Source organism: Durio zibethinus, chromosome 15 (assembly GCF_047325235.1).
Source record: "Durio zibethinus cultivar Kanyao isolate XHJ-2024 chromosome 15, ASM4732523v1, whole genome shotgun sequence".
Lineage (NCBI taxonomy): Eukaryota > Viridiplantae > Streptophyta > Magnoliopsida > Malvales > Malvaceae > Durio > Durio zibethinus.
Window position 1 is genome coordinate 6,096,369 of NC_143176.1, and position 23,940 is coordinate 6,120,308.

General features: G+C 28.6%; 1 protein-coding gene across 2 annotated transcripts; it reads left to right on the forward strand.

The window, feature by feature from the left end:
- The first annotated feature begins 952 nt into the window (after positions 1-952).
- Positions 953-13,806, forward strand: LOC111295801 (disease resistance protein At4g27190-like). Of its 2 annotated transcripts, none has more exons than XM_089744493.1 (8): positions 953-1,521; positions 1,617-1,707; positions 2,975-3,123; positions 3,219-6,414; positions 7,283-7,792; positions 9,003-9,521; positions 12,164-12,928; positions 13,309-13,806. In XM_089744493.1, the coding sequence occupies exons 4-8, from the start codon at positions 3,247-3,249 to the stop codon at positions 13,414-13,416; spliced, it is 5,070 nt and encodes a 1,689-aa protein (XP_089600619.1). In that variant the 5' UTR covers positions 953-1,521; positions 1,617-1,707; positions 2,975-3,123; positions 3,219-3,246; the 3' UTR covers positions 13,417-13,806. The 2 variants fall into 2 exon arrangements, with proteins under 2 accessions (XP_089600619.1, XP_089600618.1); XM_089744492.1 differs by having other exon boundaries at positions 969-1,521; positions 1,617-2,140; positions 13,309-13,790.
- Positions 13,807-23,940: the final 10,134 nt, after the last annotated feature.

Here is a 23,940-nt window from a genome sequence, read left to right on the forward strand (position 1 = left end):
ATTATTGTTTGTCATGACTGTTGTTAGATATCATACTTTATTTCTTTTTTTTACAATTTATTATTAAAGTTAATTGAGGCAAAGATGATGGATAAAGTATAGTTTTTACACAGAAAAACATTAATTAAGTATCACGAAATTTAATCATACAATGATAACCATCGTGGACAAAGTATTGAAATTTGCCCACATAGCCTTCATAAAAAGGCCTAATGAATAGCCAAGCTCGCCTTAGATTAAAGCTTCCCTAATTTATTGGTATTATTATTGTGTGCTTGTTTCATAATGGCTTAATTATAAAATTTTCAAGTCTATGAAAATTATGATTATACCTTCATTGTATTTTTGGGCTGTTTGTAACTTATGTCTTTTTAATATGTCTCAATTATATGCCTGAAGTGTATTAATAATTCAATTTTTTTTTTTGATATTAATAATTTTTTTATATGATGAATCATGATAATTAATCTAATTACTAATTAGTGAACACGGGCAGAAGCAATGAAAAATTCCTTTGGATTGGTTATGAATTCTATTAATCGGAAATAAAGAAGATAAAGCAATAACTTCATAAACAGGGAGGAACTATAAATCATGTTTTAATAAAAAAATTATTATTTGATATTATAATAAAAATAAATAATTGGAAAGAAACATTTATATTTAAATTAATAAAAAATTAAATTTATTTTTATAATTTTAATATAAAAAATGCACTTATTTTATTTTTTAGATGTACATGTTTTATAAAATAATTATACAGACATATTAACTAAATGTTCATATAGTATAGTTTTGAATTAAGATCATTACGATTATAAAAATAAAATTGGGCAGGCTTTCATCCATTACTTAGATAAAAGAAGAAGAATAAAAATAGAAGACCCCGAGAAGAAAAAAGTCATGGGTCATGGCTTTCGCCGGCCACTATGGAATTTAATAAGGAAACAACAATATTAAAAGAAAAAGAAGAAGACTTGCATAAAAATAAGTCTTGCTTCTCTACATTTTACGTACTAATCTGGAAACAAATCCTTTGCCCATAAAACCTCCAAAAAAAAAAAAAAAGAAAGGCAGAAACCCATTTCTGCTATCCGAAGCTGAGTGTTCTGTTAATCTCTTGTATTAGAATTTTGCAGGCAGATAAGTGAACGTTCTCTTTTCAATTCCCACGCTTTTTGATCATTTCAATGCGAGCTTGATTTCTTTTTTCTTTTGGCCAAGAGTTCTAAGGTTGATTTCTGCTCTGTTGGCTTTTCCTTCAACTCAAAAAGAGAAAAAAAAAGAAAAAACTTCAGTTGAATTTTCTTTGATTCTACATTTCTTTCCTTGTAACTTAAAAAAAAAAAAAGGAGCTACTCTTCAATATCTTCTTTCTCTTTAATTTCTAATTTGTTTGTCATTTTCATCTCAAAAATACAAAAAAAAAAAGGAGAGAAAAAAAATCCAATCTTCAAATTTGTTTTCTTTATTTTCACTGATCCGTCATGAATGAATCCTCGCAGATTTAGAAGGCACCAAGTGAGTTAAATGCAACAACTTCTCCATTGCTTTCTCTTTGTACAAATAAAGTTTGTTTCTTACATTTTTTTTTATCTACTTTGCAATTTTTCCAGTGAAGCAGATCAGATCTGAAAAAGATTGGATTTATTTTTCAAGCAAATTTTCTCTTGAAAGCTTCGGATCTATTATTTCTGTCTGGAAGCGGTAAGGTTGGAAATTCATTTAACTTTTTTTGTCAATATTAAAAAAACAACAAAAAAATTGGTTGTAGTGGAGTAGAAAGGAGGATGCAGGTAGCCGTTTTGGGTTCTAGGGTCTTTTGATCTTGGGTTATTGGAGCTTCTCTAGTTGTGAAGGGGTAGAGCCAGAGGAGAGGAGAGAAGAGAGGAAACGATTCCACTGGTGGTGATAAGTGGTTGAGGGTGGCGTATCTAGTTTTAAGGTCTTGGGTTTGGTTTTAAATTTAGGACTTTTTAGGAGTTTTTAGCAAAATTTGATCTGATATAAGGAAAGGGAGGATCAAGGAGAAGACTTGGGTGAGTTTGAGGAACAAAAACGGTGCCGGCGAGAGGCATACGGTGGCAGAGGATGGTCCGACTTCGGAGTTTGAAAAACGATGGCGGTGCTATTAAATGAGGTAGGGTAGTCTAGAGAGGTTGGAAAATGAAAAAAATTGATTTTTTTGGAAAAGGACCTTTTTTTTTTTAAATAATTTCATGTAGGAATAACCATGTGGCAATTGAGCTTAAGCCCTGTGGGAATCTCAGTCTAATCGTGACAGTGACCCTATTATTCTTTTTATTTTAATGTTATAATTATTCAATCGCAATAAAAAAGAATCATATCATCTAAAATTTCTTTTATTACAATTTTACATTTAGTCAATTATAAAAAAAAATTATATAAAGTTTCATCATAAGTGTGTAAGTGTCGGTTTTACATATTCTTTTGTGAACCTTACAAAAATATTGAATTTTAATTGATTAATTATTTTACAATAATTGTAATTGATATGTTCTCAATAATAAAATTATATAGGTAAAGTTCACCAATTATGTTAGTGCGTTATTTATATAAAATTTTGATGTGCCTCACATAATATAAAATTATGTATTGTGATAATTGTATATTACAATTATTATAGGTAATATAATTGTAGATGATATGTTCTTGCAATAGCGGCATCCAACATTTAACCCTAAATGGTTGGATGATCAAAGAAACAAATATTTGTAATGTTGGTGACTAAATCATTATTTTTCATAGTTCAGTGTCCAAAATAAAAAATCAACTAAAATTGGTTGACCAAACCTGTAATTAATCATTTTTAAAATTGTCGCTTAATTTGTTGTAGTATGATCTATTTTTTTGGTTTTTTATCATATCAACACTAATTTTTTTTATTTCATATTTCTGAGTAATATTTTCTTATAAATTATTAAAAATATTGTTTTTTATCTCATTTTTTCAGCTTAGTGGAGTGCTGAAGAAAGGCATTTGGTTCTCATACTTTGAATTGTCTTCACCTTACCTTGTTACGTACTTAAAAAGTGTTACTTGGTTGAAAAGTGAAGAAAAAGTAGTTGGTTGTTACACTTTGGACTATCTTCACCTTGCTTGGTATGTTTTGAGAGTTTGCCTTTGTTGTTCTTTAATTTTCTTTATAGTGTCATCACCATGATTTATCTCATAGCCAATATTTTTATCCTTGGCAGAAGTTTCTTCAAGTTGAGCTTGTCAAGAATGGCTTGTGGGTTTTGTGAGTCTGCTATTTCTAACTGCATGGGAACATTGCTCGTGGATTGGGTGGCGAAGCCAGTAGGAGATCAACTTAATTACACTCGCCGTTTTCATGACAATGTTGAAAAGCTCAAAGAAAGAAAAGAAGAACTAATAATGGCACGGGGTCGGCTGCAACATGAGATTGAGGATGCCGAAAGGCGACTTCAAGGAATTGAAGATGATGTCAGAGACTCGCTATCAAAGGCGGACAAAATCCTATCAGATATGGAAACTCTACAAAATGAATTGCAGCAAAACAAGAGATGTTTCAATTGGTGTCCTAATTGGAGTTGGCGGTATAGATTAAGCAAGAAAGCAACAAAGAACACTCTTGTTATTTGTGAGCTTCTAGAGAAGATTACCAAATTTGGTCAACCTGAACGGGTGGGCTACTGTTCTCCTAGTACAATTCCAACCATAGAATTCCTTTCATCTAAGGGTTTTATGGTTTCTAAATCTTCAAATATTGCTTTCAATCAGATCATTGAGGCCCTACAGGATGACAATGTTAGCATGATTGGATTGTGGGGGATGGGAGGGGTGGGCAAGACAACCCTAGTGCGTGAAGTTGGAACTCATGCCCAAAAACTAAATCTGTTTGACAAAGTTGTGATTACTACTGTATCTCAAAAGCCAAACTTTGAAACAATTCAAGATGAAATTGCAAAATACTTAGATTTCGATATGAAGAATGAGCGAGGAAGAAGATCAGTACAAGAATTATGGTTGAAACAGCAGAAGGAGAAAAAGATTCTAATAATCCTTGATGATGTTTGGGCAGAAATTGACTTAAAGGAGGTGATGGGAATTCCAATTGGTGAGGATCACAAAGGCTGCAAAATTCTTTTAACAACACGCCGCCTACAAGTATGTGTTGCCATGCAATGTCAAAGGAGAATACAACTAGGTTTTCTGGATGATCATGAAGCTGGGATTTTATTTGCCACCAAAGCAGGTCTAAACGACTCTTCTGATGATGCTATTAAAAACGTGGCAACTAAAATTATCAAAAAATGTAAAGGTTTGCCCATAGCTATAGTTACATTGGCAAGTGCTCTGAAAGAAAAAAATCATCATAGGTGGAAAGCAGCATATCGGAGACTCAAAAACCGTAGATTGGGTGACATCGAAGACATTTATCAACAAAATGCTTACCTTTGTCTTGAAGTAAGTTTTGATTATCTGAAGGATACGGAGACCAAGATGTGTTTCTTGTTGTGTTCCTTATTTCCTGAAGATTATGAGATTCATGTAGAAGACTTGGTGAGATATGCATGGGGACTAGAGTTGTATAAAGGTGTGGAACCAATTGAAGAAGTGAGGAGCGAAGTGCTTGCAGCGATTGACATCCTTAAGGAATCTTGTTTGTTGTTAAATTGTGGAGAAAGGCATGTTAAAATGCATGACCTGGTTCGTGATGTTGCTTTGTGGATAGCATCATACAGAAAGGAGATTTCTTTTGTGATAAAATCTGAGGTTGTTGAAATGAGGCCAGAGGAAGAAAGTTTTGAGCCTTATGTAGCAATCTCCATTAGCACTAGTCGGATGGTTGAACTTCCTAAAGGATTGGTATGCCCAAATCTCCAATTTCTTTTACTTGGTGGAAGGGGTAGTATGATAACTTCAAGTGAATTCTTTGAAGGAATGAAAGCAATGAAAGTTTGCGTTTTGCAATATTGTAGTTTAGTATCTCCAGATGCATTTCAGTTTCAACCGAACCTTCGAACTCTACATTTGGAAGGTTGCAAACTTTTGGACATCTTAGTTCTAGGGAAGTTGAAAAAACTTGAGGTTCTTTCATTTAGTTGCTCTAATATCAAAGAATTGCCAGAGGAAATAGGTGGTTTGGATAATCTTAAATTGTTGGATTTAGCATATTGTGTAAAACTACAGAGAATCCCTTCTCAGTTAATACGGAGATTGTCCAAATTAGAAGAACTCTACTTGCATGGTTGTCAATTATTAAAATGGGCCACTGAGAACACAGTCAAAGAAGAAAGCTTTGCCAGTCTATCAGAGTTGAATTCCTTGTCAAACTTGATCATATTATCTTTAGAGGTTTGCTCTGAACATGTGCCAAGAGACTTTGTGTTCTATAAATTACAAAGGTTTTATGTACGTGTTGGCTTTGGCTTTTCTAATTTTTATGGAAGGAGGATGGACTTTGAGATCAGCCCATTGTCGAGCTCCTTACAAATTGAGGGGTCTGTAATAGAGGCATGCAAGCAGTTATTTGGGGATACAGAATCTCTTAATCTGAAAAATGTGGTGGGCTGCCAAAATATCGTTCCAAGCTTGGAGTCGGGCCAAGTGGTATTCAGTAAGCTGACTTCTCTGAGTCTTGAGAGTTGCGAGCATATGAAATGTCTCATTGATACTACAAAGCAGCAGGTGCTAACCAATGCATTCTCTAATTTGTTAGAATTATCTTTAACAAAGATGCGTGGTTTGGAAGAGCTGTGCAGTGGTCATCAACGGCAAGGGTTTTTGCTAAAATTAAAAACTTTGATGATAGATAAATGCAGGGACATGACATGTGCAATTCCAATTCTACAAAGTCTTGAAAGGTTGGAAGTTAAATCTTGTGATGAGATGCAAGTGCTATTTCAGATTGCTGAATTGAGGAGCATACAACAAGGACCCAGTCATCATGTAAGCTTACAAAGTTTGAAGGTTGTAACAATAGTCAACTGCAATAAATTGAGATATCTCTTCCCAACGTCTGTTGCTAAAAGTCTTGGACAACTGGAAACACTAAACATAACCGACTGCTTGGAATTGGAAGAAATAATTCCCAAAACGGAAGTGTCAAACATCAATCTCCAAAGTCTATGGGCAGTATTTGTAAGTGGCTGCAGTAACTTGACATCTCTTTCCTCATTGTCGCATGGTCAAAGTTTGGAGAATTTGACAATACTTACTATTCGGGATTGCTCTCGATTGGAATATACTTTTCCAATCTCAATGGCTGAAGGTCTTCCGCAGCTGAATGAGGTTACATTGGAAAGATTGCCTGAATTGAAAGGAAGGGATGGAAATGACATTGTACTCACGCTGCCATCTTTACAAGAGTTGTGCATGGAAGATTGTCCACAATTGACTCCTTGTATCATTTCGGCTAAAATACAGGTAAGCCTATTTATTTGTATTTTTTTCTTTTACTTTTGCAACTATGCTTGGTTGGACGGAGTGGAAAAGAGTGGAAGAATAAAGAGTGGAAAGAAAAAAAAATCGATCAAAATTTAATCCTTTTAAATTGGGAGAAAACCATTCATTTATGCTTAATAAAATCATTTTTTTAATAATTTTTCTTCTAATCCTTTTTTTTTTCTTTTTTTTTTGTTTATCTTTGGTACCAAACAATAAAAAAGAAAATTAATTTTCTTTTCTATCATTTATTTTTGCTTTCCTCACCCTTTTTCCCTCCCTTTATTTTTCTTCCAAACATTAAACATAGTGTTAATGTTGTCGACAGAATTTTTTTTTCTTGATAAATTGGTGTTCGAAAGGTTCAAGTCTAAGAACTACAGTATTTAAAAGATAGACTTTGTATTGCTTTGACTTACTTCTTCATTACTTAAACAGTGATTATTTAAAGATCAGTTGTGGAATTTTAAGATAGCTTTTTTTATTTTACTTTGCCCTATAAATTTTGTGCAATATTATTTTACTTTCATCTACAATACTATAAAAGTCAATTTTTTTGTGAACGAACTTTTTAAAATGTTTTAAGTTCATCTATTATTTCAATCATTGTTAAAAATTTAACGGAACACAACCTTTTAAAATATTTTAAATTCATCTATTATTCTAATCATTGTTAAAAGTTTAATGGATGTGCATATAACATGAATTTTAACCTAAAAAGTCAAAGAACACCTTCTTATCACATGAACGTTCACATGGACATACATGCACATGATTCGGAGATGATATACTTTGTCAAATTTTAATAACTGTTTATGGAATTTATGATGAGATGCAAGTGCTATTTCAGATTGCTGAATTGAGGAGCATACAACAAGGACCCCGTCATCATGTAAGCTTACAAAGTTTGAAGGTTGTAACAATACAGAACTGCAATAAATTGAGATATCTCTTCCCAACGTCTGTTGCTGAAATTCTTGGACAACTGGAAACACTGAACATATACGACTGCTCGGAGTTGGAAGAAATAATTCCCAAAACAGAAGTGTCAAACATCAATCTCCAAAGTCTAAGGGAAGTATTTGTAAGTGGCTGCAATAACTTGACATCTCTTTCCTCATTGTCGCATGGTCAAAGTTTGGAGAGTTTGACTACACTTGAGATTAGGGATTGCTCTCGATTGGAATATACTTTTCCAATCTCAATGGCTGAAGGTCTTCCGCAGCTTAATAAGGTTACATTGAAAAGATTGCCTGAATTTAAAGGAAGGGATGGAAATGATATTGTACTGACGCTGCCATCTTTACAAGAGTTGAAAATGAAAGAGTGTCCACAATTTATCATTTTGGCTAAAATACAGGTAACCCTATCTATTTGTGGTTTTACTCTTTCAACTATGTTGGTAGGAGGAATAGAAAGAGTGGAAGAACAGAAAGAGAGCGAAAAAAAAAAAGAAGGAAACTTAATCCATTTGAATTGAGAGAAAAAAATTCTTTTTTTTCTTAGATAAAACTTTTTTATAAATTTTCTTCTAATCATTTTTTTCTATAATTTATCTTTGGAAACAAACACTAAGCAAGTAAAATAATTTAACTACATAGTGTTAAGGTCGTTGACTGAATATTTTTTCTTAATAAATTGGTGACCGAAAAGTTTCCAAGTGCTACAATATTTAAAAGATAGATTTTGTGTCGCTTTGCATAAAACTAATGTGAATCTATTTCTCTTTACTTAAGTAATGATCATTAAAATATCAACTATGGACTTTTATGATAGCTGTTACTATTAAAATACATCCGGCATCCATAAACTTTGTTTAAGATTATTTTACTTTCATCCATGATCTTATAAAACCCAATTTTTTCATTTAAAACTTCTCAAAATCTTTTAAATTCATCTATTACACCAATCATGGTTAAAAATTTTAATAGAACATATCATTTTCAATGTCACATGGATGTGCATATGACATGAATTTCAAGTTTAAAAGTTTAAAAAACTCCCACCTTTTTATCATTGGCAAGTTCACATAATTATACACACACACACACAAAATATTTTGAGATGATAAATTTAGTCAAAATTTAATGATTGATTGTTCAAATTGATGAATTTGAATTTTAAAACTCGTGAATAAAAATTATGAATTTTAATTAAAACCATGAATGAAATGAAATATTGTACAAAAATCATAAATGCATGATGTAATTTACTCTAATTTCCATCTACATTTTCTTTGCTAGTTGTCTTTTTCTTTATATTTGAAGTAGTTATTGTCCATTCTAAATATGTTATTACTATTTGTTTTCAATTTTTAGGAGATTACTATAATTAGTTTCTTGAGTTGTCTAAATTGATCTCATTTAGTTATTTTAATGTTATAGGAGATCGAGTTTTTAGGAAATATCTAGGAGATTTCATTTAAGTTCAATTAATTATTACATACAATGCTAAATAGTCATTTCTTCTCATAAAAAAAGCCTTAAATAATTAATACCAAGAACTAAAAAACCCTTAATATCACCATTTAGCACTATTGAATTTATGATGAGATGCAAGTGCTATTTCAGATTGCTGAATTGAGGAGCATACAACAAGGACCCAGTCATCATGTAAGCTTACAAAGTTTGAAGGTTGTAACAATACACGACTGCAATAAATTGAGATATCTCTTCCCAACATCTGTTGCTAAAAGTCTTGGGCAACTGGAAAAGCTGATCATATCCGACTGCTTGGAATTGGAAGAAATAATTCCCAAAACGGAAGTGGCAAACATCCATCTCCAAAGTCTAAGGGAAGTATATGTACGTGGCTGCAATAACTTGACATCTCTTTCCTCATTGTCGCATGGTCAAATTTTGGAGAAATTGACAACACTTAAGGTTCGGGATTGCTCTCGATTGGAATATACTTTTCCAATCTCAATGGCTGAAGGTCTTCCACAGCTGCATAAGGTTTCATTGCGTGGTTTGCCTGAATTAAAAGGAAGGGATGGAAATGACATTGTACTCACGCTGCCATCTTTACAAGAGTTGAAAATGACAGAGTGTCCACGATTGACTCCTTTTATCATTTCGGCTAAAATACAGGTAAGCCTATTTATTTGTGTTTACTCTTTCAACTATACTTTGTAGGAGGAATATAAAAAATGGAAGAATAGAGAAGAGAGCGGAAAGAAAAAGAATGGAAACTTAATCCATTTAAATTGGGAGAGAGAATTCTTTTTTTCTTAAAAAAAACCTTTTTTATAATTTTTTTATCTTTGGAAACAAACACTAAGTAAAATAATTTGACTACATAGTATTGATGTCGTTGACTAAATTTTTTTTCTTGATAAATTGCTGACCAAAAAGTTTTCAAGTGCTATAATATTTAAAAGATAGATTTTGTATCACTTTGGGTAAAACTAATGTGAATGTAATCTTTAAAGTACTGATCATTAAAATTTCAATTGTGGACTTTTAAAATAGCTGTCACTATTAAAATGCATAAGGCATCCATAAGCTTTGTGCAATATTATTTTACTTTCATCCACGATCTTATGAAACTCAATTTTTTTATTTACACCTTTTAAAATATTTTAAAATTATCTATTACACCAATCGTTATTAAAAAAATTAACAGAATAAATCCATTTTAATGTCACATAGATGGGCATATGACAAGAATTTCAATTTAAAAAGTTAGAAAAACTCCCACCTCTTTATCATGTGCATGTTTACATGGTTATACGCACACACGAACAATATTTTGAGATGACAAATTTAGTTAAATTTTAACTGTTGATGTTGAAATTGATGAATTAGAAATATTTTAAAAACTTCGTGAATGAAAATTTTAAGTTTTAATTAAATCATGAATGAAAATGAAATATTGCATAAAAATCATGGATATATGGTGTAATTTGCTTTAATTTTCTTTGACATTTTCTTTTCTAGTTGTCTTTTTCTTTATATTTGAAGTAGGAATTGTCCATTCTAAAAATGTTATTACTTTTTGTTTTCAATTTTTAGGAATTTACTATAATTAGTTTCTTGAGTTGTTTATATCTATCTCATTTAGTTATTTTAATGTTTTAGAAGACTGAGTTTTTAGGAAATATGTAGCTAGGAGATTTCATTTTAAGTTCAATTAATTATTGCATAAAATGCTAAATAGTCATTTCATTTCATACAAAAAGGCCTTAAATAATTAATATCATAAATTTGTTATTTCTTCTCATAAAAACATATTGTTAATACTTTTTAGCATTATTTATCAACTATTTTTTAATATTAAAATTAGTTTTGATTTTACCAATTACGATTGCAAGTATATAATTTTTTATGAAAATATTAATAAAAAAGAAATTATAATTATATTTAAAATTTCACTTAAAAAATCAATAAATTATATATAAGATAAATTAACATAAAATTAAACCAAATTCATAAATAATAAGATTTAAATTTAAAACATCAAATTTCTGAAATTTTTTTTACCAATAAATCAATGTTTTATTATTTAAATCAATAAAAAATAATTTAATAAATAATTATTTAATTACGTTTGTATTGATGAAATGCATTGAAAAAATGCGTTTCATATCTTAATGATGAGTTTCTGTCTGATTAACCCACTTATCTCAATGCATTATTTTTCAAGTCACTCAAATGAAATATCCAAAAAGATCTAAGGGATTTCTAAGTATTCCCTGTTGGATTCCGGTTTTCTAAGGATTTCCTATTGCTGGCATAACAGAGGCTACAGAACAATATTATTTCGGTTTTCTAAAGATTCCCTATCCCTGACATGCATATCAGGGAGTCCAGAAATAATAGCATGGTAGCATAGAAATTTGTTATTTCTTCTCATAAAAACATAAATAATTAACACCATCAACTTAAAAACCATTAATATCACCATTTAGCACTATTGAGAGTAGAGTGAGCTTTAATTGGTCAAAACAGAAAAACCAAGCTGAACTAGGTGATTTGGCTTAGTTTAGTTTAACGCCAAAAACTTTTCAAACCAAACTGAATTAATAATTTAGTTTTGAGTTGAAAATTAAACCAAATAAAAAAATTAATTAAAAGTAGTAATATTTTTGTAAATATTTAACGCATATATAAGAAAATATACTTCTTTAACCATAATTCTTAGAACAAACTTTATTTCTTAGATATATTGAAAAGCCCTATGTAGTATGTACTAGTACTTTATGTTTTTAAACATTTCACATGGATTCATTTTTTCAAACTGTTGTTTTACATTTTAATTAAATTATTTGTCTTTGACTTAAATTAATGAATTGAGAGTATTTCATTTATAATTATTTTTGTTACAACATTATAGTTAACCAATCACAATTAAAAATTATGTAGCCATCAGTTAAAATGTGGCTTCTAAATAATTTTTTGATGGACCCTGCAGAATACTAAATTACAATTAGTTAATTCTACTACAATAATTATAAGAGATATGGTCCTAAATTAAGGATTTTTCTAAATTTTAACTGATTAGAATAAAAAATTTAAGAAATTTAAATTTTAAACTTAATTCACATTAGATTTACTTGTATTGATCGTTTCATTTAATCACGGTTTAAATGGACCTTTTAAAGCAATATGTTTAATTTAATGATAAGATTGTTAAAATCAAAATTTTATATAAAATTTAAAATTAAAGAATAAATAAGTTTTTAGTTATTTTTTATATTTTTTGAATTAATAATTAAATGATATGATTACAGGTGCTACAATTTAAGGATATGAGAGAAAGGAAGCAATCATGCAATATAATAGTTCCTAAATTGGGACAGAAATTACCAAACATGGAATATTTGACCATCATTAATTTTGAAGAGTTATTTGATGGTGGATATAATCTTTCAAGTTTGAAGGAACTAATATTGGGTGATCTACCTGAACTGCGGGTGGCATGGAAAGATCCCATCCAAGTTGTCAACTTTCAAAACCTCACTAAATTGCATGTCTTTGGATGCGGAAGGTTAAGATATATCTTATCACCTACCATCGCTCAGAATTTGCCACAATTGAGCTCTTTATGGATAAGTGAGTGCCAGGCATTGGAGCAAATTATTGAAAAGGATGGTCAAACTTCATCAAAATGTCATCATCTTCAACCTATACGCTTCCCTAATCTGACTCAAATACACATTTATTCATGTGAAAACTTGAAATGTCTCTTTCCGGTGAGTGTTGCTCATGGCCTTCCAAAACTACAAATTCTAGTTGTTGACAAAGTCTCCAAATTAGAACAAGTATTTGAAGAATCACGAGATGAGGCAATTAGTAGCGAGGAAAAAGAGAAAGTGATACAGCTACCTCAATTGGGCTCCTTAAATCTTGAAAGGCTACCGAACCTTGTGAGCTTCAGCCCTGTGGGTTATCATTTCGTATTCCCATCTTTGCAATTTTTATATGTAAGAGGTTGTCCCAATATAACCACAAGCTTTAGTGTTGATTCAGAGCAATCTGGGCATGCCAAAACAGAGGTACACTACGCTCCCTAACTCTCAATATAAAAGTATCAAAAGCTGCCCTGCCTTTTTGTATAGCTAAACTTGGATTAAGCTTATGAACAGAGAGGTTCATCTGTTTTATACTTTTCATGCTTTTATTTCGTCTTTTAGCTCTACCGATGATGCAATATTAATCTCGTCTGTTCAAGGGAACTTGTTATGGATTTCAATAGAAATATGTCATCCGTGTGTTTGTTTTAATTCCGAATGAAATTGAAAATGTAATTGGCTGGTAATATTAATTCCCAGTTCTATTGGTTTCATTCAATGGTCCTTGTTGCGTTATTATTTCAATTTACTGAATTATACATGCTTCTTGGTCTTCACATGCCATGCTTTAATTTGTTTTGCAGGCAATCCGATCAATTGATGAATATATAGTGGAAGAGTCTACTAGAGCTCAACAAACAACATGGCCAATTGGTAGTGATATGGAGTGGAGGTCTTGGCAAGGAAGTTGAAAACACACCTTTTTAGAGGAGGGAGATGAAGAAATGAATTTGACTTTCAGAAGATGCCAGTGAATGAAGCAGTTGCTAATTTGCTGCAGCATTTCACAAACCTTTGTCCCAACTTCATAGACTTGCAGCCAAATATTGCGATCATATTAGAATGCAAATTTCTATGAGGGTACATAAGACTGCATTCCTGTTTATTTATGTCTTTTTTTTATCAGCTAAAAGGATATAGTTTGTTGTCCTTTCCACTAGCAGACTTGAAAACAAGGATTTTTTAAAACGTCAATGCGCACATTTTAATTATCTTTGCGTTTCTGTAAGAAGTGACTTGAAAATTCATCAATTCTGAATATCAGTTGAATAACATTTCTTCCTCCCTCTAGGCATTTAGACAAATCACATATTATTTTGTGGCATAAGAATTGCCATAGGAATTCCATGCATCTTAATTTCATTCAATTAGATTGATTTTTTTTTTCAAAACAGCTTGTCAAAACTAAGTTGCTTTATTTAAAGATGGCGGATCTTACTGAGTTAAATACTTACTGGAATACTAACAAATAAAAACAACTAGGTTGATGGAAAATGTTGGACTGAAATGGTATGTGTATTTATGTTAAGCTTATAAGCAGTCTAAGTAATAATTAATCTTGATATTAGAAGTCAAAACTTAGAATCCCATATATATGTTTTACTTTTTTTGGTGCAATTTTATCACTTTATTATATTTTTATGTAATTTAATCATCTATGGATTAAAATAGAGTATTTCATCCAAATTTTTCTTGTTCTATGTTGTTGATATGGAAAATATTTAAATTTTATTGTAAAAAAATTCCACATAGGATAATATAAATCTTCAAAAAAGATAAATAGGACAATTTGATTTTTTTTGTTAAAAAAATTGAATTTATAAAAACTTGGCAAAATTTTAAATTTAGAAAACCAAAGTATATTTTTTGAATTTTTATTTTTATTTTAAAAGAGAATAGAACTTGAAATTTTTGTATGGATTTTTTTTCTTGACTATCAGCCTAAGCTAATCTCTCATGTCACCTTCTTCTGCTTAATTAATTTTATTGAAGATAATTTTTAGTGTTGTATGCTTAGTGGTGTTGTTAGAATCAGAATTTGCTCTCTTTTAATTTGTTTGAGAAACTAGGGAGGAATGCAAGCAATGGGAAAACTAATTAGATGAAAAGATCATAATAAGATGGCTAATAGAGATCCATTTCTTGACATGATCAAGTATATGTAGTCTTATATTTTCATTCATTATTGATGTTTTAATTTTTAAATCAAATTTGATTTTTTTAATTTGATTTATCGAACTTTGAGTTTACCTTCTACAGCTTATATATATTTGAACAATCATATTTTTAAACTTATAAAAATTTAAATATAAGTTTAAATCTTTTTTTTTCATTTTAGGTTTCATTTGTTTCGCAAAAAATAACTTTTGAAAAATGATTTTTGCACTTTCAGGTGTTTGTTTTGGCAAAAAACTGGCTAATCAACAGAAAATGACTTCTTAATTAATGGAAAATAAGGTTGTTTTTCTGAAAATTATTTTATGGATTTGAAAAGGAAGACATTTTTCAAAAAAAAAAAAAACTATTTATGAGTAGAACTATTTATCAATACTTTTGAACATAATTTTACTTATAAATAATATTATATTAATAAATAATATTATATAAATAAATGATATACTATTAATATAATATTATAATAAATATTATTAATTTAATTAAGAAATATTATAATAATATATTAATAAATAATAAATTAATATATTAATAAATAATATAAAGAATAGTAAATAGTTTTATTTTACTTATTTTTATATTAACATAATATTTTAATATTAAATATTATTATTAAAATAAAATTATTTTTTAATATTAATAATTTTAATAATAAATAATTTCAATATATTTTAATAATAAATAATTTTTAATATTTCAATAGTTATATTAATATTATTTATAAAAAAAAACATATTTTTTAGAATACAATCAAACAACGAAAAATATTTTTCATTAACTAATCCAAACAATAAAAAATCTCTTTCAATTCAGAAAATGTAGACATTTTCAAAAAATCATTTTTTGGAAGTCATTTTCTGCAAAACAAATAGAGCATTGATTTGATTGATCAATCTTTAGTTTTCTAAATAAGTTTAAACATTTTTCAAAATTTCTATGAGTTTAAAATTTTTTTAACTAAAAACTAAATTACCCTATTCTTTTGGATTCATATTATTGTACATGAAATTTTTTAAAGAATAAAAATATAAATATATTAATGTCAACATCACATAGAAGAAAAAAAATTTTGGATAAAATATTCTATTTCCATTCATAAGTGACTAGAGTTGTATAAAAAATTGAACTAGAGATAAAACTACATGAAGAAAAGTAAATTGATAATATAAATGAATCCGATAACTTATCTCTACCTGCTTATTCCATCCTACATTTCTCCATGTTCTTTAAACTATATTTCTACAATATACAAGTAATATTTATAAGAGCGTAAGCATAAATTCAGATTTAAGCTTTTTCAATTTGACTAGGTTTCATCTTCTATGCATTGACTCCAACGTTCAAACATGAGTCCAGGATTCCTTGAGAGCAGCTTAGTCTTGGTATTAGCCCACTTCCTAATTACACCCAACATCATCAGGGACCAATTGGCTCTGTTTACAAACATAGACTGATTGCTTTCCCACTTGCAATAACAATTGACTAGAAGGGCTTGTTGGATGCTGGTCTTGTTGGAGTTGAAGCAATTGTTAGACTGGCAACCACATTCTGCTCACTTCAAGGACTACCTTCTAAATGTGGCTCTTCCATCATATTTGATCATTAACTTCCTTATCATAAAACAAAACAATTAACATTTTTTAGTCGCATCACCAAGAGAACATATAAACTCTAAATCTGTCATAACGATTTTTCATCCGAGAGGAATCGATCGCTAGACTTGGTTGAAAATTTTTGGAGTTGCCACCAAGCTTTTTATAGGGTGTGATTGGCCACGTAAAATATCATCTTTTAATAAAAATCTTAAAATTGATTAAGATTTACTAAAAAAAGTTTAGGTTTGTGAAATCAAGGTTGGGTCCGAGAGTATGGTTACAAGTGAAAAAGGTATTAACACTCTCACATCACCTGTTCGAATAACGATACCAGTTAAACATGTGTAATCTTACAATTTTGATAATATGATCTTTTTTATTTAAGTTTAATTTCCTAAATTTATTTTAAAAAATATTTCTTTGTTGTGAAATTAATATTATTATTATTTCGTATTTTATAAATTCTCCAACATTTTGTTAAAATTTATAGAAAATTACTATTTAGAAAATATTTCGAGAAAATTGACCGTTCACAAAATTCTCGAAATCTCATCATAAGATATTTTATTTATTTGTTTTAAAAAAGATTTTAGGAATATCCCGACTCTTTGGTGAGTTCTCAAAATTTATTAAATAAATTTTAAGATTATCCCGACTCTTTGGTGAAATCCTAAAAATTTTGAACAAATTTTATGATCATCTCAACTTTTTAACAAGGTCCTAAATAAAAATTATTTTTTTATAGTTAAGGGAATTAATTAATTAATTAATTTTTATTATGATTATTTTAAAATTTTTATTATTTATTATTTAATTATTTTTATTATAAAAAATTTAGATTATCTCGATTTACTAGTGAAATCTAAATATTAATGTCTTGTTTGTATTAAAGAAAATCGAACTCTTTCAATTTTTTATTTTTTAAAAAAATATTCAAAATATCAATTATTATTATTTTTCATTATTGTTTTACATTATTTAAATCAATCTTTGTTTTAGTAAAAATAATTTTGGATTATCCCAACTCTAAGATGAAATCCAAAATATTATTTTTACTTGCAATAATTAAAGAAAATTTAACTCTATCGGCTTTCTTTAAGAATTACATTTAAAAGACTCATTTAAACAATTTATCATTTTTATTTTATTTATCATTTATTTTATTTTATTATTATTTTTTAGCAAAAATTATTTTTTAAATTATCCCAATATTTTGGTGAAATTTAAATAATATTTTTGTTTGTAATAAAATTTTATTTTCCTTAAATAGTTATTATTATTAATTTTTTTGCATATTATATTTTTAGGTCTTTATTTTATTTTAGTTTTTATTTTTATTCTATTTATTTATTTCTAAAAGAATTATTAATATAATAATAATACTAATATCATAAAAAATTAAACATAAAAATCAACACAAAATAAATCAAAATCAAAATTAAAATAGAAAATCAAAAAGAAAAAGAAAAGGAAAAACCTACGAAACAGATCAGGTTGGCATTCAGATCCTGATTGGGTCAAGCACGGGTCAGATGTTTAAAATGACGTCATTTTGAAGTGCCTATAAAAGGTCTGTTTCAGCTTTTTTTTTTTTCTTTCCCTACTCTCTTTACTGCAAAGTTTCTCTTTCTAAAAATTCGGTCCCTCTCGTCAACTGTTGTGATTACCCAATTTTTAGTCGGTCGTTGCTATGCACTGGTGGCAGAAAACTTCAATTGGCATCAAATTTTCAAAAATCTTAGATTTCAACCAATTTTTTAGTTTCCAGTGGTCAAAAAATTCAACGGTCATAAAAAAATTTAAACTTTTTCAATTTTCGACGACCCAAAAAATTTTTTTCAAAAATTCCTAAAAAATCCCAAATTGATACTTTTTGTTTTCTAAACACACTTTACAAACTAGATTTCTCAAAAAAAAAAAAATTCGAACCTCCCAAATCGAGGATTTCATTCTCGAGATTTTTTTTTGAAAATTTTTTTTTGTGTTTGCTGCTGGTTCCTCTATCAAAGAGGACTATAAGTGTTTTTGTTTTTCCTTAGGCTTACCCTTATTTTCTCTCTCGTAAAAATTAGCTTTATTTATAGAGTTTTTGGGATTTAAGTCCTAGATCTTTTAGGATCTTTTTATGAAAAATTTGGGAGCCTATCCGATGACTTTTGGTCACCAAATTTCATGCTGCCAAGTTAGGTAGTGTCAGGGAGAAAATATCACTCTAGCAGCTTGATTTCAGCAGTCAGAGTTGAAACCAATAGATTTTTTTGACTTTTTGTTTTTTTTTTAAGACTAACAACAACAACAACAACAACAACAACAATAATAATAATAATAATAATAATAATATATTATTATTATTATTATTATTATTATTATTATTATTATTATTATGATAAACAAAATTACATCAATCAAAATTGGTGTCTACAAAATCAAGCTAATAAAAAATTTATCAAAACAAAATTCCAACCAAAGCAGTTGAACTTGACATTGGCCGTTGGTCATACCTCCAAAATTTGGTTGTACATAGTACTTGCTTCCTTATCCTTGGGCTCCGTGACTAGAGCAATCTATTTCCATAACAAATTTGGAAGCTTTATTAAAATAATATTAAAATCAAGTTAAACGAACTAAAAAATCATAATTTCTGGATGAATACAAGATATATTGCAAAACCATATTAAGCAAACAAAAGGCCAAGATAAATGATAGCCTTGGAAACAAAATAAAATGATGCCAAGCGGAATTTGCACTAATTTTCTAAAATTCATCTTGGACAAGCACCATGTTAGCACTAATGCCAAGCAAATTGTTACACATTATCGAGTGTTTAGGATATGGAAGTCTTCTTTTCACATTCATTTATGTGTAGGTAATTCTTGAAGAACATTTATAAAACTGATCTTTATTCACTATTAGGAGATGGATTCAAACATTAATTGTTAATGGAACTTAAAACACAGAAGTAAAAAAAAAAAAAAAAACCTCACTTGTATTCGAAAATAACAACTAATTGCTTCCAGCCAAAAGCAATTTAGAAACAAAGTTACAGCAAAAAGTTCATGACAGTTAAGCAAATACTCAATATAAATTCACTCTTAAAAACATTAAGTCTCTACAAAGATTTCACCTTTAAACTTCTTTAAAGTTAAGCATGTGCATGTATGTTCATGCATGATGACACAAACAACAACAATAACAATATAAGAGACCACAAAAGAGAGCTATAAAAACCTCAGAGGCTCAGACACGATTGCCTTTGGACACCTAGCTCTTGTCTTATGCTCAAGCTTGACCTTGGTCCCTTAGAAGCCATTAGTTAATAGATGAATTGCAAGAAAAGTGAAGACAAAGAACCAATAGATGAATTAGTTAAGTACTAGAAATAAATGTTAAATTCAATAAAAAGCATAGACTATGAAAAACACCAACTCACATTTGACAATGGTTCATAAATTTGCAAAATGGCTTATTGCTAACACTAAATGAAGTTAACCATATTAATTCAAATAGCCATGATCTTAATTAGAAACAGAACAAAAGATTCTTAACTCATTTATTACAAACAAACCTCAATAAGAACATAGTCAATTTAAATATGTTATTTATTGGCTTAAAATAAGCATGCAGTTTCACTTCCTTTGTTCCATACTATATCTCAAAATGAAGGATTTGGTGTTTCAACAAATTGAATCGACTTTCTAACTAGCTCTAGTTCATCACAAATCAAAGTTTAAAATTGCATAGAAAAGATATTTGATGGAAAATTTAAAAAGTTAAAATGAATTTCAACTTTACCTTTAAATCAAAACCAAGAAAAAACATCAAAGTTCGGACTGATTTGTTGAAATACAAATTTGAGATAAGGTGGACATTCTAAAGAGAGCATGATTCATCACACATAGTATCAAAGAAATTAGAGATTTCATTTTCCTCAAAATTTTACTTTTCTGTGAATTGTTCAGCCTTTCAGTAAATGCCGTCGTTGTCAGCTTTGACAAATTCAAACATGTCTCTTTAATTCTTCCTTTTTTCAATTTCAATGCCATACAAAAACTCATATTATTAACAAAAATTAAAAACAAAAAAAAAATTCACTTGAAGCTTCTACAGACAGGTATTGCTTGAGCACGGCAACGGACAGGCCGCCATGAGCCAAGTAAGATGCGGTTGTCAACCTATCATGCCCACCGCCAATCACCAATGGATCTCATTTCTTCTCCTTCAGTGCTTTTGTGACTCTAAAAAAGATTAAAAGAAGCATTAGTTTAAAAATATATATAGTTTCACTGGAAACTTCCTCAATTGCTGGTTTTTTAGATGTTCTTAGTCGCAAATTATGTTGTAGAGGTGAACAGTAAAGAAGAAAGGCCGTTGGAGGAGAAATTGAGGATAAAGAAGAGAGATGACGGTCTAATTGAGTTAGGGAACTGTGAACGGTGGGAAAAGAGAAACGTGAGTGAAGGAGATAAATGTGAAGAAAAAGAGTTGGGGATTTTATTCCAAAAATCTATATAAAAATTAAAAATATAAAATTTTATTTATTAATTTAAATTTTTTTATATATAATTTTTTGACCAAAATTATTTACTAATGGTATTTTTTTTCATTGAAATGCCATCGATAAAATACATGTCTACATTATTATCGACAGAATTTTCATTTGTAAGAATGGTGCCAAAATTTTATAGACGCTCCAAAAATTTATCCATGAAATTATTCCATCGGTATTTTGTCAATAACAAATTGATAGTTTTATTTTTCAATTTCATTGGTAACCCGTCAATATTCTATCGGTAAATATTGACAAAAAAATTGGTCGAAAAAATTTCATTGGTAATAAATATATTTCTAGTAGTATAATTACTAAACCATGAAATATGTTTCATAATCGTTTATTAAGTTTAATACTTGAACAAAAATCAAGCATATTCACAAACTGTTCGTAGAACATTATATTACTTTTCATAAACAAACCGAATATGAAAAAATTTTGTTATATTTGTAATATGTTCGTTTAATTAAAAAAAACCTTAAAATATTGTTTATGATTGTTTGTTAAGCTTAATAAACAAATATAATTCAAACATATTCACGAATGGTTAGTCAAACGTTTTGTCTGTTTGTCCCGTCATATTATATATATTTATTATTAAATTAAATAATCTAATATGAAATTGTGATTTTTGATAATTTATTGTGAATAATATTCCTTATAACAACTGAAGGTATTACAACCCAAATCTTTTAAGGTGTTAAATAGATTTGTCAATTTAAAACATGATATAGTGATATGATATGAAAATAATAATAAAAAAAGATACGAAAGTAACATGGATTAAAATTTTAATAAAATTCATATATGGGTTTAATAAAAAGTAAAAAAAATATTTTTCATGTTGATATGAAATGTAATACCCAAATTTTGTGTAAAACACGATAGTAATATATGAAATGTTTTAGACAATATAAATATATTGTCAGATCAAGTTGGGTAATTGATTTTAGTCCACAAAACTAGATTTCAAATTCAAGAGTATAGTTATACGTGAGGAAGGTTATAGCACCCTCACAGCACCCATCCAAAAGATGTTATCAGTTTGATTTCAAATTATCCAAGCCTTAACCATATTTATGATTTACCCAAAATATTTAATATTGAAAATTAATTTTAAAATTACTCCAATAGTTTAGTAGCAATTTAAGATAATTCTCTCACCTCAAAAGTATTCATGGAGACTAGTGTTCGACTTTGAAAAGACTCTGTCATCGGATTCATTCAAATTTTAGTTAAAGAAATAATCATTAAAATCTTTTAATAGTTTGGTAAGATTTCTTTTGATGCGGATCTTCCAATAGTTTGATGAGATTTCTTTATAAATTTGTTTTTTAAAAAAAATATATTAAATCTCCAATAATTTGGTAAGATTTAAAATGTAAATCCTCTAATAGTTTGGTAGGAGAAAAATACAAAATATTTTAATAATAATTTTTTGTACAATCAATTTATGAAATTCTTTAATAGTTTGGTAGAATTCATCAAAAATTTAAATTCATGAAGAAACCTCCACTAGTTTGGTAGGATTCATAAATTCATTTTTAGAAACATTTTTTGTTATGCATTTTTTTATATATTTTTTTAAAATATGAAATTTATGAAAGTATTTGAATCATTTTAATTTAAAAATAAGTAGAATACTTAATAAATTAAAAAATCTAAAAAAAAAGATAAAACAAGTAAAATGAAATAAATAAGAAAATCTACAAAAAAAATAAAATAAATAAAAATGTAAATGGAAAATAAAATGAAAAAAAAAAAACCTACTATTAGGTCGAATCCAAAAACGGGTCACACACAAATCCACGCAGGTTGGGATGTGGGTTATGTTGAATGAAATGGCATCGTCTGGTGTTAGTATAAAAGCCAAGCTTTTCAGTTTTTCTTCAGAAACCTTTAGCCCTCTCTCTCTAACTTCCCTTTCTCTCTCATCTCTTTCTAAAAACCCTAGATAAGGCCATCAAAAACTGGGTTTGATCACCGATTTTTGGCAAATTGGTCGGAATTTAGCCAGAAACTTCAAACCTCACTGAAAAATTTAATCGAAAAATTCAAACCTTCAAACAAAAACCTAAATTTTTTTAGAATTTTTTAGATTTTTCCAGAAACTCTCCTTGCTTCTATATGATTTTTGCACTCAATTTATAGCATATTCCAGTAGCAATTTTAAGGTTTAAACTGATTTAATCTAGGCTTGAATATTGGGATTCATTCTGCTTGATTTGGGCGATTGATTTGAGCCTTAGTTCCATCAAGTGGGTTCCTGACTTTACGCAAATGGATCCTGATTCCAAAAAACTTATTTGATTTTCCTTTATGTTTCATTCCCTGATTTTCTTTATTATGGCAAAAAGAAAGAAAAGAAAATTAAAAGTAAAAATAATAATAGTAGTAGTAGTAGTAGTAGTAGTAGTAGTAGTAGTAGTAGTAATAATAATAATAATAATAATAATAATAGTAATTGTTGGACCAAAGCCTGTATTTACTCAACAATTACCGAGCTCAAAGCCCAAATGAAATATAAGAAGCCCAAACACAACCCCCTCCGAGGCTCAACACTCCCTAAAGCGATCCCAATTGAAAATTTTATTGTACCCCGAACAGAAATGGGTGTCTACAATAATTGAGTCAAAGTGTTTGTGATATGAAATTTGAGTTCAACTTGAAGTTAAAAAAAAGAAATTTACTTTAAGATAGATTGAGTTTTAGTTCAACTTGACTTCTTATAAGTAATTAGCACAAAATTATAGGTATATCATACAAATATAGGATATAAAAAAAATCAATTAAATTTGCAATCAAACTACGTCTAAGTATTATAATACTCAAATTAAATATAATTTGCTAATTGAAGTGATATTAAAAAAATTAAATTTACTAGTAGTTTAATTGTAAAGTCTACTTTCATATTTAAACATGTTAGTTTACAAAAAAATAATAATATTTAATTTGATATTTAATTCAATTGACTCATACAATGTTTAAAAAATAAATTTTTTAAGAAAACAAATTTACATTTAAAATCTACAGTTCACTTTTATTATTTTCAAATTACTGATTGCTTTATATTAAAAAATATAACAATGTAAAAAATAATTAACTAACTTTTAATT